The sequence below is a fragment of the Epinephelus lanceolatus genome, chromosome 24, assembly GCF_041903045.1.
Source record: "Epinephelus lanceolatus isolate andai-2023 chromosome 24, ASM4190304v1, whole genome shotgun sequence".
Taxonomy (NCBI): Eukaryota; Metazoa; Chordata; class Actinopteri; order Perciformes; family Serranidae; genus Epinephelus; species Epinephelus lanceolatus.
This window is the reverse complement of record NC_135757.1, coordinates 5,259,871-5,276,796: the sequence shown is the minus strand read 5'-3', so window position 1 is coordinate 5,276,796 and position 16,926 is coordinate 5,259,871. Positions and strand designations below refer to the sequence as shown.

Sequence of the window (16,926 nt, the reverse complement as noted above, 5' to 3'; positions counted from 1 at the left end):
AGGATTTAAATTACTTACAATTGGAGTTGTAACCATGAGAAAATGTAAATTAATGGGTTTTGGTCCAGACTGTCTTCTGGACGAACAAAGACCGTCTCTTAATGCAGTAGCAGTATGAATATCAGAAAGAGCTCTCACTCTGTCCCGTTTCAATACCTGCTTTAAAAAAAACCTATATAGCGGTAGTATTTAAACAACATTGAAATAACATTTGAGGCGTTACATATTTGTTTTGTTTTGTTTGCTTTCCATATAAAATATAGTGGCTCAAAATGCAGTTTTTCTGCAAGCAATATGATTCATCTCTTAAAAAAATATGTCTCTTATTTCTAAATAAATTATTGTACAAGTCAACGACTTGAAAAAAAAATCCAGATCTATTCAGAATTATTTTATAAAGAGGCATTTATAACAATAATAATAATAATAATAATAATAAAAAATTCTATCACTATCATCTGAAGCTTGAAAGCACCTGATTTACAGTATAAATCAAATCGCCTACACAATTACGTCATGCTCTGTCGGAAATACACGATCTTCGTTTAGCGTACAGGAAGTCGGCAGCAGGTGCCACAGGAAGTGTGTGCGGTTCATCCTTTGCCTGCAGAATAAGGGGGAGCTAACGGTATTTAATTACAGCAAATCGCTCAATAATTCCAACGAAAGAGAAATAGCATATAAAGTAAGATATGCGTCTGGTTTTTAGCGGGTAGTGTTGTTAGCTACACGCGTTAAAAGTAGCGTTATTGCGTTGCAAAGTGACGTTAGCGCCGGGAAGCCGCTGCGGCAGCTAGCTAGGCGGCTAGCTGAATTAGCAAGGCTTTGTTAGCTAAGCGGCGAAGTAAAACTATTCCGGTATAAAAGATGATTTTAGTATTAACTCAGTGTTGTTTGCGTTTTTATATTGACGATATAATGTGTGTAGGGTCAAACTACAGTTTCACAGTAACGTTAGCCGGCTATAAACGTTATCCACCCTCTGCTAAGTGGGCTCACTTTTTACCATTTGTCTTTTAAATTAATTATATGCATCGTTTTGTTGGCGTTAGCTGCAGCTATAAGCTAATATAGCTCATTTTACACACACAAATAAGTGTTGTGTTATTTCCCTGTTATTATTTTACTGTTTTAACTGCTAGTAATCCGAAGGAGACGCTCATACAGGCCGCTGTGTGACATATGGAGCAACGCAAGGCCAAACTGCATTAGAAAAATCGATAATTTAGGACAACATGGCTCTTAGCTGACAGTACACTATTTTTTAAACATTAATTTCTATCTTATATTAAGGCTATTGGTCTTTTGGTAAATTCGGCATACAAACTATCTACTAATCATGAAATTATTTACCAAAAAAACAAGTTTCTTTTAATGGGTGTAGGCACTGGAGGAAGTGCATTTGCTAAGGTACTGTAGTTAAGTACAAATTTGAGGTACTTATACTTTGCTTGAGTCTTTTCCTTTAATGCCACTTTATACATGCACTTTATTTTAAAGTGTAATATTGTACTTTTTACTTCACGACATTTATCTAACAGCTTTGGGTACTAGTTACTTTACAAAATAAGATCAGTTAGCTTCTAACAGAGTATTTTCACAGTGTGGTATTCATACTGTTACTTAAGTAAAGGAACTGAATACTTCCTCCACCACTAGTTTGAGGCTCCTGCCCCTCCCTGTCTATTGTGGTGGAAGATGGGTGGAGGAAAACAGGCAGGACATCTTTTGAAAGTGGAAATTGTATATGCAACAAGTGATATTAAAGATTTTAAAAAGAAGCTACAGTCTTATTTTATATATTTGTCAACTAGTATAATGTCCTTAAATTGATATGTTTCACCGTGCACATAAGAGACCATTAAGTGTTCCCTTTGCTCATCAGATTGCCTGATATCTTCAGCTGAGATGAGCGCTGCGGTACCCAACCATCGGAGGACCAAGCCCGGTGGTAAGACTTAATTCAATTTTAAGAGAATACACAAAGCTAAAAATATTCATCATTAATTTCCTTATAACAAGATCCACAAGTTGCAAACAAGCAGATTTAATTCTTGGGTCATTGCAGGGATAAAGACCGGGGTTGTGACCAGCGGCGTGACTGGGCCGACCTCCCAGATCCCCGGTCTGTCCCAGACTGCAGATGAAACGTCTCCGGTGGAGAGGATTAGCGGACGGCGAGTTGGGATCTTTGAGTCAGACTCGGAGTATGTCAAGCTGGCGAAGGGAGGAGGGCACAAAGGTAAAAGTCTCTTTAGGTGTCCTAGTTTTATGACAGAGTGCACTGAAATGCTGACGATACATTCATGAAACGATTGTTGTGTAGTGTCTGAAATGTCTGTTGTCTCCTTTTGCACATTAAGATGAGGTAATTTGATTTACATGCTCCTGCCCTCAGATAGAAGAGTTGACCTTTAAGTCCCCATGAAATGAGAAATACATTTTTGCAGTTTTAATCCATGTGTTAATTGATCATTTATTTCTTGTTACATGCCAACTATATATCAAAAATCAGCATCTGAGTATTTTTATATCAAAATCCTGACAGCTCTGTAGCACCCACTAGTGGCGGGCAGCTGCATGACCGTTAAGCAGCCTTGCACATGAATAAAACACTAATTGGTTTAACCGACTAATATTTGTGGTGCAAAATGAGTCGCTTCACTATCATGATTTGATCTATTCAATCCGATAACATTTGGAAAGTCTAGAAGAGCCTCACAATTATTTTATCCCCATTCAAGTTAGCGGAGTGCTGAAGCAAACGTTAGCTGCTCGGCCGGTGGAAGTCTCTAGTGCGCTTGCTCTATGGCCTTGTGGGTAACCTGTGAGGGTGTCACATGTACTTCAGTGTATGTAGAGGGAAGCAGCTCTCTTTGGGTGTCATGATGAAGACGGCAAGCGGCAAAGAGTGACAGCAGCAACAGAATAAAGTGTCTCGATGAGCTGTGGGCTCCTGTTGAACCTCATGAGACGGCCATGTTTGTTGTTTTGTGGCGAAGACTGCAGTAAAGCCATTGTTGGTGAACAGGACCTGAACGCCTCACCATCCTTCCTTCTGCAGAGTGGTCCGGACCACTAGAAGCTAGTTACCAGGTAACAAGCTAAGCTAAATTAATGTTAATAAGACAGAGTGTTCCCAACAACGGGTCGGAGCCGGTAAGCAGCAGGAAGTCAAACTTTTTTGGCTTCACACGCCACTGAGCAACTTTCACAGGAATAAACAGGGCCGGCCTCCAACACTGCATCCAGATCTCTTTGTACATCACAGCACAGAAGTTATAGATGCTCAAACTTCTGTCTCACTGGGACTTTAACTGTGCTGTGAATTAAAACAGTGGAAGTCATCACATTTTGAAAATGAATTTAAAAAAAAAAAAATCCCAGCTGATTTGTTTATTGTAGACACTTTAGCTCCACACTTTGAAATGCAAATCACGAGCATACCGCTCCGCAACATGAAAGGGGGAATCTTTTTCCAAAAAATGCTCTTTCTTTCATGCATCCCCCTGCACAACAAGCCGCTTCTGTTTATTGAAACTGCATCGTCACCGGGGAAAAACAGGCGTTGCACTGAAAAGTTCAGTGTCGAGTTTCACATGAATGTTTTATGCCATGCATGGATGAATCCTCTGCAAAGTGGTGACTATTCTCACTTGTTTTATTGGTTGCAGCTCAGATTGTTGCTAAAATAATTGAATTAATTATCAACTTGTGCTTTGAAAGGTGAGATACAGCAGCGTGCTTCATCACTGAACATTGTGCCCCCCCCCCCCCCCCCCGCAGGGCTGTTGAGTCATGATGCTGATTCTGATGACCAACCCAGGAAGCCGTACAACCCACCCAACTGGTTCGGAGGTGATGAGTCAAAGAGGTAAGAACACAAATCCGCAATCTAACACGGTGAAGATGCGTCTCCGCATGCTGAGATGGTGTGCAAATAAAAACAGCCTCTAATATTTGTTTCCTAACACACGCTCACCTCACACTCTTTAACACAGGGTTGTTTCTATCAGCTGTAGAGAGGGTTATGATTGTGTTAAACGAAGAACCTGTCTTCAGTGGGAAAGGCAATCTGATCAGCCAACTGGATTTTTTAAAGATAAAACATCTCTAAGTGCTTTTTGATGGGCCACATGCAGCACGAGCCAAGCGTACGCGCCACAGCCCAAACCTCCCAGAATGTGATAAGTGCCCAGCAGTGATTTCACATCGTGTATGATCGTGGTTTTGTGCTTACAGCGGAAGCAAAGCGGTGTCTCCTGATGGCGTGACGAAGGCGGCCATGCGGCCTCTGAACGCCCCGTTTGGCACTGATAACTGTTCGTCCTGGGAAAGAGACGATAGAGTTTCCCCCTCTAATGAGAAGGTGAATGGATCGAATGAAGTCACCCCCACCCCACCCAGCATTTATACCGTGTCGATGTCTTCCATCCTTATTTATTTATTTATTTATTTACACTTTTACCATCACCTTCCCTTTTTTCACCTGATCCATCGTCGCAGTTTGGTTGAAATTCATTTGGGTTTAATTTCTGCTGGTGCTTTGGCTGTGTGACAGCTTTGTGGAAATGTTGGTAAAGGTTATAGGTAAGTACAAAGTGAAGCATTAAAGGGACCTGATAAAACACAAATTCATATAAAATATGTTTCATATAATGATATCTTTATTTTTTTTTTTAACTAAAAACACAGTGTGTCAGAACGGTAATGCTTTTAACTGCATGTTTTTTAGGTAGTCTTATGAGGAGTGATATCTTGTGGAGGCAGCTTGGCTAAAAAGCAATATTAGGACAAGAATATTAGTTGCATACTAGGGCTGCCCCCGAGTAGTTGACCAAGCGTTTATGGTTGTGCGCAGACCTTACGCACGTCGAAGTATAAATCCCTGAAGGATAAATTACACACAAGACTTAAAATGCTATTTTAGTGGAGGCTTTATTGTCTTCACAGTTTATTGTTACCTGTGAAATACAAGTAAATACAAGCTCCGTTTCCACTGAGAGAAATGGTTTCAGTATACAGCGACAAACACGAGGTCTGTGTCACTGCGACGTGTAGTTACATTTCTGGGGAGGTGCACGTTAGGCTACGGCCATAACCTACGTGTCGATTCAACGCAGAACTATAAATTATGTGTTAGTCTTCCAGAAGGGTCATGAGTCGGCAAGATTTCATTGGACGCTTAGTCGCAGAAAACAAAAAAAGAAAAAGAGACTCTATTAGGAGCTGCGCCATGTCAAAATAAATCTAAACCTGTATGACTGGACCATGTGTGACTAATTTGAAAGGACAGATGCAGGAAATCCAAAGTATGGGATCCAGGGTGTAAAATTAACTTTTTACCTCATCTGCCATTGGCTAGTGACCTCCAAAAATTCACCAGCCAAACATATTTTTTTTACCAGCCAAATAAAAAAATCGTGCCTTGTTTGACTAAAAATAATTACCTTCCAACTTTAGGAAAATCCAACCCTGTCCTCTGTGTTTCTTTGGCGTGCTTGCGGCAGAGGCTGCAGCTCATCGTGTTGGTGTGGGGGTCGTAAGTCAGCCATGACCGCGGCTGGCCAGCCTTGTCTAGTTTCCATTTTTCACTAAAATGCCGTGCGACATTTGTGCTCCGTTTAACTGCCATTCTTCTTGTCCAAGTCCGACATGTTCATCTTCGTTTTTTGTCTTTTCTGGCAGTGGCTTCACGGCAGAAATGTGTCGCCACATCTTGCTCAGAAGTTACAACTGAATGCCCAAAAAACCCACATGCATGTCAAACTTTTCCATCGGCCACTGGCGGGTATTTGTTTTTGAAGGTGAAGGACGAACCCAAGTCCGACTAGGAATATTCTTAGTCGGGGGGCAGCCCTGTTGCATACCATAATTGCAAACTCAGTCAGTATAAGAGCATTTACATTAGAGGAAAAAAAGGCAAAAAAGCAATATTATAAAAATAAATCTTCTTCTATCTGCGGGTTTTGGTTCATGCCACTTTCCTCAATCGTTCTCCATTGCATGACAGATTGCATTTGCCATCACATCATCCTCTGCTCTATCAACTTGCATGTCAGCTTGTTTATTTGTCAATAAAGTGAATAAATCAGTGTATAACTCTGCAGCACAAAAGTCAAAAATATCCACTTTTATTTGTCTGTAAGGGGGCGATCGCACAGAAATGAGACGCTAGAGACGCGGATGCTTCAAAGACGCATGAAACGCTGGAAGCGCTTATTCAATGCGTGCTAGCTACTGGCGTCTGACGCTCAAAAAAGTTGGAAATATTTTAACTTTTCAGCGTCTACGCGCGTCTAAAAAGAAGCGTCTACAAAAACACCCGTCTAAAAAGACGCTTGAATGCTGGTCAGATGCGCCATATCATAGGAAAACAATGGTTTTACTGGTGTCGCGCTTCTTGCGTTTCATCTCGGTGTGATCGCTCCCTAACATTGCTGCTACGTTCAAGTCTGTAACTGCCTTTAAATGCAACACAAATAAACGGAAATCTGGGTAACTTCTCCACCCGACAGATGTCTCCTGATGGCGTCGCCAGTCAGCTTGAGGGTCTCGTTGTGACCAACAAATACAAGAGAACGTGAGTATTAATCAGTGTGATGGAACACAGAGTCAAAACAGCAATAAATTTTTCAAGACTGCACCGTAAACAGGTGTTGGACTGATTTACTGCACGTTGCGAACGAGTCATAACGCTGTCTCGTCTCGCCTTCGTTGACAGGTCTTATGAGAAGAAGGCTCCTCCAGTCAGCATGTCCAAGCTGCTGAGTCATGGCTACGTTGAGGAGAAGAAGAAGTCTCCCACTGACGACGATGCCTCAAGTAAGGTTTAATTTCTCTGTGATCAAAGACCTGTGTCCATGTGCGTCTCCATCTGACCGATGGCGTTCAGGCTTTGTTACAGCCTCCGTCAGTTATGATAGAAGGTCACAGTTATCACGTCCATACTCTCGCCAGTCACGTTAGCGTGCTGCGTCTAACATGTGTAAAGGCAGCATCAGAAAGTTTGAGTTGGGTAAACAAGGATGTCAGCTGAGTACGCGGTCCTTCAGTGTGACCCAAGACACATGAGGCCTGAGCGATTATGTATATATTTCCAGACACGGTGTGACAGGTTTTTGCTTCACTCGTTGATGTTTTCTTTGTTTCACAGGTGTGACCTCAGATCAGACCAGCACCGTCGCGACGGAGGACGTGGACGACCTGGAGTAGAGTGCACAGGTGCTGGTCTTGAGGGAAAGGGGGTCATCCTAACACTGGTTCATGGCTTCCACAAGATCCACGAACACACTACTCCGCCCCTCTCGGATTCACTCGCGTTTATTGTACATCCACTGACTGTTAGGTTTTGTACTCATGTTTATGCAACGGTACTGTCCTCTCTATTTATTTGCTTTGATTTGTAAAGAAGAATCCACACAGATTTTGTTGAGTAGACGTGTCAGTGCTCGCGGTATCCTTTATTTCTGTATTGTCGTTTCTCGATTTGAAAGACGAGTTGTGCACGGGGCAGGAAACTAACTCAATTTGGATGCAAACTGGAGACCTGTTAGTTTCCCTCCCTGGTTGTATGAAGATCGAGGTAGTGAATTTAAAGTGTTTGTGCTTAATGAAATGTGGTTCCAGTGACGTGAAATATTATTTGTTTCGATTAAGGGCTCCTGCTCTCTGAAGGGAATTTGGAGGTTTGTGTGTTTTCAGCTGTGGGGGTGGAAACGATCATTCGTTGAGACAGCCACCCTGCAGCTGTGACCACATGCCAAAGTACATACTGATGGCCACGGCCGCCAGAAAGGGCCAACAAGGATTGTTTTTTAGGTTGATGCTCTGCAAAAGGTTGCTCTTCCCTCCTATCCCCTCCGTAATTGGGTCCCTAAAATCGAGAAACATCCCTCTTTTACTGTGCAAGCTGCATTCTTGTGCGATAATCAGGATAAAAGCCCATTCACAAGCCTGATATTAAAGAACTAAATTAACTCATGGGATGCTTACAAGTCTCCAGAAGATTTGAATACTATCAGGTGCTGCAAGATCAATTTTGTTGTCACTGTTTATTAGGAAGCTCACCAGGAAATCGGTGCCAAGTGTTTGATGCCAGTCCAAGTGTCAGAAGCTTGCCAATGATAGAACTGAACTGGGTTTATTCTGCATGCTAAAGCCGTTCAGTGTTATCTTATTGCATTCTCACTCAGCCTAATAAACCCCAAACTCATGCAGCAACAGATAAAGCATTCTGGGACATTTTAGGAGGGGGGGGGGGCACCTTCAGCAGACTGCCAAGCTGAAAGTCAAGTCCAGCGTAATTCCCTGTGAAGATTAACGCAGACGAGTTTTTAAAAAGTGAGTTCTGAACGTGCCAACCAAGCAGTTTTTCCCTGCTCGCGCAGTGTTTTGACTTTGTAGACATCAGTAGGAGAAGTTAGTGTTAGTGCACTGCCTGATCACACCGAACCCTCCAACTCATGACGTGTTTACCCAGCGGATGGGAGTTTACTCTGCTCAGATGAGAGACGTGGTTACTGCTGCAACATTTTTGTGCCAGAAAACTTTACTGTCACAGACCTTTAGTCCTATACGTAGGAACAAGAGCTTGCCACGAGGTTTTGCCTGACGTCTACGAAGACATTCTTACATTTTACTCAGTGAAATAATCTTACCTATTTTAAAAGTTCATTTTATGTGCGTAAATTCCTTAATACTTCCAGTAGCAATTGAGAAATGTGGAATTAACAACCACCAAATTGACTGAAATAGAAACATGTATTAACATGTCGTCATTTGCTGATTCATACTGTTTCCTTGTCTCTAGACCCCAATCGTCATGTCAGCATCGCGCTCGCATGATGTCAGCGTTCACACAACACTGAAGCCGCTGCCTATAGTGTCAATCATCAAAGGAGCAGCCAAGCTTTCAGTCCAGTGTGCAATTTTTCACCCTTTAGGTCACAGCTTTCTTCGAGCCCCGACCGATGGCTGTCCCTAATTATTGTGACACTGGATAAGGATCTCACACCAGACATAATCCTTTTGGCTCTGATAAAGATTGAGAAGATGACGAGATCAAAAGAACTTTATTTGTATACCACTTTTCAAAACGTTTAACACATTGAGATCAGGATAACACAATGCAGAATCAAAAAATAAATAGCGTTAAAGGAGAAAACAAGCCGTTATCCGTAAAGATAAAACCCCAACATCTGCAGTAAATTGTAATAATGCAGTAAAGAATTAGGGTTTTATTGGGCTTCACCCTCGTGTGCACATCAGGGTTGGAAATGAACTTTTCTTCTACCAGCCACTCATTAGATTATGATTGTTCTTTTGTCTGGTGCGTAAGGCAAATCTAGTAGCTACTTGCACACTTTACCAGCATTCAGCATTTGTGTATATTGTCAAAATATAGATGTGAGTGCACAGAAAAACACAAAATCCAGTTTACTAAAAAAGGCCTTTTAAGACATTCAAAGTCATAAATTTGCCTTGCCTTTTGTCGGCAGTAATGTCAGAAAATATTTCTGTATCTGTTTGTGTCGGAACATTTGTTTTGACACCTACAAACTGAAAGTGTGATTGATTTGACAGGATGTTCATTCCTTTTTTCGAGGAGTTGTAGAAAACACTAGCCCCTTTTACACTGCCTGTTCAAGGCGGGAACATTGTGCCGTGATGCCGCCTCGGCGTTCTGTATGTAAGGTACGACAGCGGAAAGAGGGGGGCAGAGTCGTCTCGCCTTTAAATCGCCACGGGAGGTAGTAAGAGCGCCGAAATGGTGTCTGTATAAACAGGACAGCCTGCAAGATGGGTTCAAGGGCAGCACGGGTGTGACATTTTGACGATGTGTTCGCTGTGCGGCCCACCTGGAGATTTACAAAGTTGCTGTTAGCAGTTAGAAGCTAACTCAAAGAAGAACAGCGGCTGTAAATTGGGAAGACAGTAAGATTCGGGAGCTCCTTACCCTCTGAGCAGAGGACAAGATCAGGCGCCAATAACCAACACATTCTCACTCCAGCCTCGTCACATGTCAACATTTGGTCATGGACTTTCCATGTCCAGATAAAATGTGAAAGGGTGCGTTGGTTGTTGACGTTCTGGGACTCCATGTGCAGTTCAGCCTGTTACATGCATTGTCTTCTTTCAGCGCGCTACATCAGTAAAACACTACAAATCTGCATTTATTTGCCTTCAACAATTATGGTTGGGTTTAGGTGTTTGACCCATTCACCACCCCTCCTGCCCACCCTACTCAGACGTTCGTCGCCTTAACTTTCATTCGTGTCCCGCCACGTTTCCCCCTGACGCCGCCGAGCGTGCCACTGGTAAAGGACAGCTTTTTCGTCAGTGTCTAACACTCATGGGTTACATGTCACTCCCATCATGTGTCTTTTGAGTGACAATGCCGCTGTCGTTTGATTCTGTGTAAAAATGCAAAGGAGGCGTGAAGAAGGGACTTCGTAGCGGCCTGTTGTGTGATCTCTGTGTAGAAAGGGCTACTGTCACTTTCCCTAGCTACAGGAACTAGGGAAGCTCATCGTCTCATAATGGTCAAATGTCAATTTTAGCAAGAACTTAATTAAGCTCAGTTACTAATCGGTCAGTATATCAGTTGTCCGTGTCCAGGTTGCATTAATTTAATTGGTTATGTCATTAGGATTTATTGTTATATACTGCTGGGAACCACTGAAAAGATTTCTAGGCCACATTATCCCAACTAAAACGGGTATTAAATTCCAATTTATGTGGTGATAACAAGGTCTTAAAACATCTTAAATTTAACCAGGAGAACTGTGGAGCAACACAGACAAAAGAAATGTGGCATGAAGGTTTAGTTTGGACGGTGCTCACACAGTTGGCCTCCTAAACCCCAGCAGACAATTGAAACGACTCCACCTCTTCGTCCTCTGTTTGTTTGCAGAATTACTTTGACTGTCAGGACGTCTCAAAACCAGGTAATGGATTTCTGTGACACTTGATGGACAGTTCAGCCTTAAGTCATTTAACAGTTCTAATTTCTTAGCCGTAAGCGTGAACCTGACGGTGACAGTAAAATCCTAATCCTACAGGGACATTTGTCGGGCGGAGAAAATGCTCTTAAAAATGAAAAGGACAGGAATGATTTATTTGGGTGTAACGGCGAGATTAAAGCTCCGAGTGTTGTCCTAGTAAATCCAACACATTCATCACCTGCGTCTCAGAAATGATGCAGCAGCAGCAGACTCTCATTGGAAAAGAATTTACTCTTACAAGAGATGTGTCATGTTCAACACAGGTTTAGGCTTGTCACTTTTTTTCCCAGCACAATATATTTAAGCAATTATGCATTATTTATCTGTTACGTGGTATTAAAAAGTGTTGTTCCGAAAACTAGACGCACTGGATTTTATTTTGCAGTAGACAGAATAGTGAATGTATCATCTTTTTGTTTTTGCTTCAAACGACGGGTTTATTTTTATGATAAATATTCAGGGTACAGTATTTACAGTTAAAAATAGTGTTTCGTCAAGTTGCATCCTCTTCTCCCAGTGCGAGTTGGTGACATATCCATTTACAAACAAATAGCGGGAACCTTTAGTGGCTTAACTTTGCAAAAGTCCTCCCTGCGGTCTTGTCATCTTGCTTTTTGATCTGCAAGTGGTATGCGTTCATTTTTACATGCGAGTGTACCAGAAGAGACTGAAGAAGGCAGCTTTTCAACAGAAGATCCCTCAAGTGTTTGTGTTGTGAGGAGAAATCCACCTGACACGACTCAATGTAACGACCCCGCTTATCTTGATGACTGCACACAGACTCTTAATTATCATTTCAATAAATGGGCATGTGCATGTACCTGTGTCCTGTTTGATTCTTCTTTACCAAAGAAAATTGTACTTGCTTGATTGAATTTACTTGCCTATCACACTCTGATACTGCGTCCATTTGCTCCTCGGATGGTCCCACTTTGAGTCGGGAAGTCGATCTTCCGACTTTGGTGTGTCCATGAGCTGTAAGTCGCACATGGACGGTACAAAGAAGATTTGTTGTATCTTATTATGCCTCCACACCAGGTTAACACATTATCACTCTGACCTCGTCACATATCATCGTTCGGTCATGGACTTTCCACGTCTACATACGACATGCAAGGTACCCTGGGTTGTTGACGTTCTGGGTCACCGTGTCAAGTTCAGCCTGTTACATGCATCGTCTGTTTCCATTGTACACTTCTGTTTTCACAGGAAATGTACAGTTTAATAAACACACTTTTTCCTTCAACAACGAAAGCGCATGGTTGGGTTTCGGAAAAAAGAACACGGTTTGGCTTCTTTCGAGAAGTGGACACCGGCATCCCAGGTGAAAGTTGTTGGTTGAGGGTGAGGGTTGTTGGACCCTTCCCATCCACCCTGGTCGGACTTCTCCTACCTGAACTTTCATTGTTGTCCTGCTGCATTCATCGGTATCTGATGCCGGAAGTCACGAACCAAGCCCCAGATTTCAACAACTTCGGAGTGAGACCAGGTTGGCCAGGTATACCCGTGGCCTGATGCAATATGTCCTCTGGTTGTCTGTTCACTCGAGGCGTTCTTGAGATGTTGCTTTCACGAAAACAGGACAAACAGACAACCTGAAAACACACTGCCGCAGGCCACAGGTATACCTGACGAACCTGGTCTCACTTCAAAGTCGTCGAAATCCAGTGCTTGGGCAGTGACTTGTGGTGTCAGACACCGACGACAAAAGCTGTCCTTTTTACGTCAGCAAGGTAAGTGGACAGTCGCCATTATTGTTTGACGGTGTCCAATGGCATCAGGGGGTTATGTGGCTGGACATCGATTAAAGTTAAGGTTGGAAGTCCAAATAGGGCGGATGGGTCCAACAACCACCAACTTTCACCCTGGAGGCTGGTGATCGCTTAGCGTGAGACTGTAAACCAAAGCCTGTTCTTTCTTTTCCTAAACCCAACCACACGCTTTTGTTGTTGAAGGAAAAAACGTCAGTTTGTGGTGTTGTACCGACGTCGTGCTTTTATTTTGAAAGAGACTGTATGCAAACTGTATTTTGAGATCAGACAATGCATGTAACAGGCTGAAGTTGTCACGGCGTCCAAGAGCGTCAACAACCAACACACCTAGGGTGCCTTGGACGTTGTACGTGGGCTCGGAAAGACGATGACCAAACGTCGATATGTGACAAAGTCGTAGTGAGAATGTGTTCAGAGACCCAACCAGGGGCAAGTTCCTGGAATTTTAGGACATTCAGGGCTCATCCCGGACCTTTGATGGACCCTCCTGTGGCACTTTTTGATAAACAAACTCCATTTTGATGATTTTAAAGCACTCTTGGAATCAGTTTATTTTCATTGTGAGTTAGAAATTGGTCGGTTGACACCTGGCACCCTATCATGGACTGTAAATTGAGTATCACTGCTTTAATTCACCGGCATCCAAAGCCTGTTCACAGAAAGAGGAAAGAAATATCAGAATAAATAAAAATGTAAGACTGAAAAAAATAAAAAATACTCATGGGGTAAGTAGAAATGACAATATATGAGGGCAAATTCTAAATTTCTTAATTTTGACGAATGCTCATAATTTGAAATTATTAAATTCATAGTTTGATTTAGTATCTCATCATTCCAAATTAACCAGTACGAGCTGTCATAGTCATTAATTTAGGTCAAAATTATTAAATATTTTTTATTTTACAGCCTAATGAGGATTATTAGCGAAAACTTAATGCAGTTTTAATAATAAATGTTATTAATAAAATGCTTTTTGTACACAAAATGCATCTCAAAAGTGCTTTCCAAGTTTTAAAAGATCAAACAAAATAAAAGAATAAATTAAAAAATAGAATATATAATGTAATAATATAATGCATTATAATATTAATCAATGTCTCATGTAAGTTTTTATTTTTAATAATAAAAAAATGAATAAATCTTGACACTAATGTGCCTCCGTACACTGGACCTCCATAATTTATACTTAAGTACTTCATAAACTTTTACTATTTAATCATCCTGGGAGTCCCATAAGGACCCGTCAGGCCTACAGCAGTGTGTGTACAGGGTAAAACACACACACGCACGCCCATACACGCACATGCACGCGCGCACACACGCACAGTGGCCGCTGCAGGCTCCATCCTTCCTCTCCGGCAGCGCTGTTTGCGCGGAGCTGCATCTCACTTTAAAGCACGGCTCCTGCAGCAGCTCCTGCACCGGTGCATCAGCGCGTTGATCGATTCCTGTATCGGAATATAATCCATCGCCGCATGGTGACGTCACGCCGCTGATCGGTAATAGTGGCTGGGCGGGTTGGTGGGCGGGTTGGTGGGTGCCGCGCGGACGCCAGGAGTAGATGGGTGCATTGAAACCTCACACCGGATAAAAGAAGGAAGGGGAATATATATATTTATATATTGCACGAGGAGTGTGTGCACGCGCGCGGGACTGTTTGCTTTTTGTTTTGTTTATTTGTCGCGTCGGCGCGTGGGGGAATGTAGTAGCTGTCACGGCCGCCTGCAGGAGGAGGATGGATGCGTAACAGGACGGATCGAGCCAGCTGTGGCCTGCTTCTAACAGCAACATCTGGCCGGTGAGTCGCACTGACAGCCGCAGCAGCTCGCCAGGCGGCCGGGCAGCTCCGGCTCGTGTCCACCGGTGCACGGGAACAAGACAGGGAGGCTCGGTTTCAGTGCAGCCGCGCTCCCCGGTCTGTGGTCCGGTGAGTCGGTGTGACCTCGTCCTTGGCTGCCGGATGGTGGCTGAGTGATTGATGTGCACGTTTGACAGACAGGCTGCGTGTAGCATATGATGGAGGCTGATCGCGGATGGCTCAGGCTCTGTTATGTGAGGGAAAACCATGAACGTGACATGCTGTTAAATGCCTCCTGTGCAGCGTGCATGCACACCTGCACATGCAATGCATAAGCTTTGAGGTAAAACTATTGCTTTGTGGGAAAATGTGCAACAGCACTAGGCAGTGAAGGGTTAAATCCCCACTGGAGAGCCTCATAAAACCACAGGAGACTAAAATCATATAGAAGGGGGAGGCATTATAATCTCATTGATATGAATCCCCACAGAAATTGATACTATAGGTGCACTGTGAGTCCTCATTGGGGCATTGTAGAAACATTACAGTGATACCGTGAGGTCACAGTAAATTCACTACGAGTCCCTGCAGGGATATTAGAGAGGTTTAAAAAACAAGAGCTCCAGGTCAAAGTGAATCCCTGCAGGATTATTACAGCAGGTAAAACACAATATGATCCCTGTGAAGTCGCACTTTGACACCCTCAGAGGCCCCCGGGGCCACGACAGTGATTTCATGTTCGCCGTGTCTCCTCCTTGTCCACATCCTAACCGGCTTGTAGTCCTTCTGCAGGGTCAGAGAGGGCGCCTCAGCAGCCAGCCGGCTCTGGACTATAGTGGGGAGGTGGAGGCGATGGAGGAGGGGGACGCAGAGGGGGAAGGGCCCATGGCGGTCAGAGAGGGGCCGAGCAGTCACGGTCTCCCGCCGAACGCCGGCAGCAGCAGCAGCAACAGCAGCACCACCACCACCACAACCACCAACCTCCTGGCTTCTGTCAAAGAGCAGGTAGGAGGCAGAAGATGCTGCAGTCACACCCTCATTGTTGTGTGTGCTTTATTTCCTCACCTGGTCACTCACTTCTGATCGAGTTTGTTCACACTGACAACCTTTGTTTCTCTGGAGCTCTGTCTTCTCTGGATGATTGATCTTATCTCACCAGGATGTCACCCATGTGTCTGGTTTGCACTGAAACTGTCCACTTGTTTAATTTATGTAAAATGTGTTAACAAATCTAAATAATCATTCCTCATGGTTTCAGTATTTAGTCAGTGTCATAAATTAACACCAATTTAACAACTTAAATACTCTAATATGAAATACTGTTGATGAATAGCTGCTGTTTTTATCTCCAACTAGCCTGAGAGAATAGGCCCCTCGATACAGACGTGTAACAGCCCCCAACCATTCTACATAAGGTCAAGACCCCCAGACTGAAAGAGACACAAAACCCGGTCATTTTGCATCTCAGTCTGTGTCTCTCAGGTCATTTTGCATCCCTTTGTAGTCATTTTACATGTCTTTTTGGTAATAAGTTAATCTCATTTTGGTCATTTTGCATCACTTTCTAATCATTTTGCATCTCTCTGTAGTCATTTTGCAGTCTTTGTAATCATTTTGCATCCCTTTGTAATCATTTTGCGTCTCTCTGTTGTCATTTTGCAGTCTTTGTAATCATTTTGCATCCCTTTGTAATCATTTTGCATCTCTCTGTTGTCATTCTGCATCTTTCTATCGTCATTGTGTTTCTATTTGTGGTCATTTCGCATCTCTCTGTAGTCATTTTGCATCTCTTTAGACTCATTTTGCATCTCTTTGTGGTCATTTTGTGTCTCTTTGTAGTCATTTACCACCCCTTTATGGTCATCTGCATCTCTCTCTCTGGCCATTTTGCATCTCTTTGTAGTTATTTTGCATCCATTTTGTATCCCTCTGTAGTCACTTAGCATCTCTCTGTAATCATTTAGCATCCCTTTATGGTCATCTGCATCTCTCTCTGTAGTCACTTAGCGTCTCTTTATGGCCCTCTGTATCTCTCTGTAGTCACTTAGCATCTCTCTGTAGTCATTTAGCATCCCTTTATGGTCATCTGCATCTCTCTCTGTAGTCACTTAGCGTCTCTTTATGGCCCTCTGTATCTCTCTGTAGTCACTTAGCATCTCTCTGTAGTCATTTAGCATCCCTTTATGGTCCTCTGCATCTCTCTGTAGTCACTTAACATCTCTTTATGGTGATTTTAGTGTGGTCATTTTGCATCTCTTTGTAATGCTTTTGGATCTTTTTCTAGTAAGTTTGTGGCTCTTTTTGGTCATTTTGCATCTTCCTCTAATCATTTGGATCTACTTTTAGTCAT

At 42.9% G+C, this 16,926-nt stretch overlaps 2 protein-coding genes across 6 annotated transcripts in view; both read left to right on the top strand.

Annotated features, from left to right (window-relative positions):
• Positions 1 to 519: 519 nt before the first annotated feature.
• On the top strand, positions 520 to 9,148 carry LOC117250059 (uncharacterized protein C7orf57). Of its 2 annotated transcripts, none has more exons than XM_033616032.2 (8): positions 520 to 628; positions 1,886 to 1,951; positions 2,069 to 2,242; positions 3,787 to 3,874; positions 4,243 to 4,369; positions 6,519 to 6,583; positions 6,725 to 6,825; positions 7,157 to 9,148. In XM_033616032.2, the coding sequence occupies exons 2-8, from the start codon at positions 1,909 to 1,911 to the stop codon at positions 7,213 to 7,215; spliced, it is 657 nt and encodes a 218-aa protein (XP_033471923.1). In that variant the 5' UTR covers positions 520 to 628; positions 1,886 to 1,908; the 3' UTR covers positions 7,216 to 9,148. The 2 variants fall into 2 exon arrangements, with proteins under 2 accessions (XP_033471923.1, XP_033471924.1); XM_033616033.2 differs by having other exon boundaries at positions 562 to 685.
• Positions 9,149 to 14,067: 4,919 nt separating this feature from the next.
• Positions 14,068 to 16,926, top strand: part of LOC117250179 (plakophilin-4-like) — an 82,011-nt gene continuing 79,152 nt past the window's right edge. For 3 of the 4 annotated variants that reach the window (XM_078166015.1, XM_033616223.2, XM_033616220.2), the window contains exons 1-2: positions 14,068 to 14,576; positions 15,369 to 15,581. In XM_078166015.1, coding sequence (XP_078022141.1) covers positions 15,429 to 15,581 — 153 coding nt within the window. In that variant the 5' untranslated portion in view covers positions 14,068 to 14,576; positions 15,369 to 15,428. Of the gene's footprint in view, positions 14,577 to 15,357; positions 15,582 to 16,926 lie in introns of all 4 variants that reach the window. The other variant, XM_078166014.1, reaches the window with a different exon arrangement.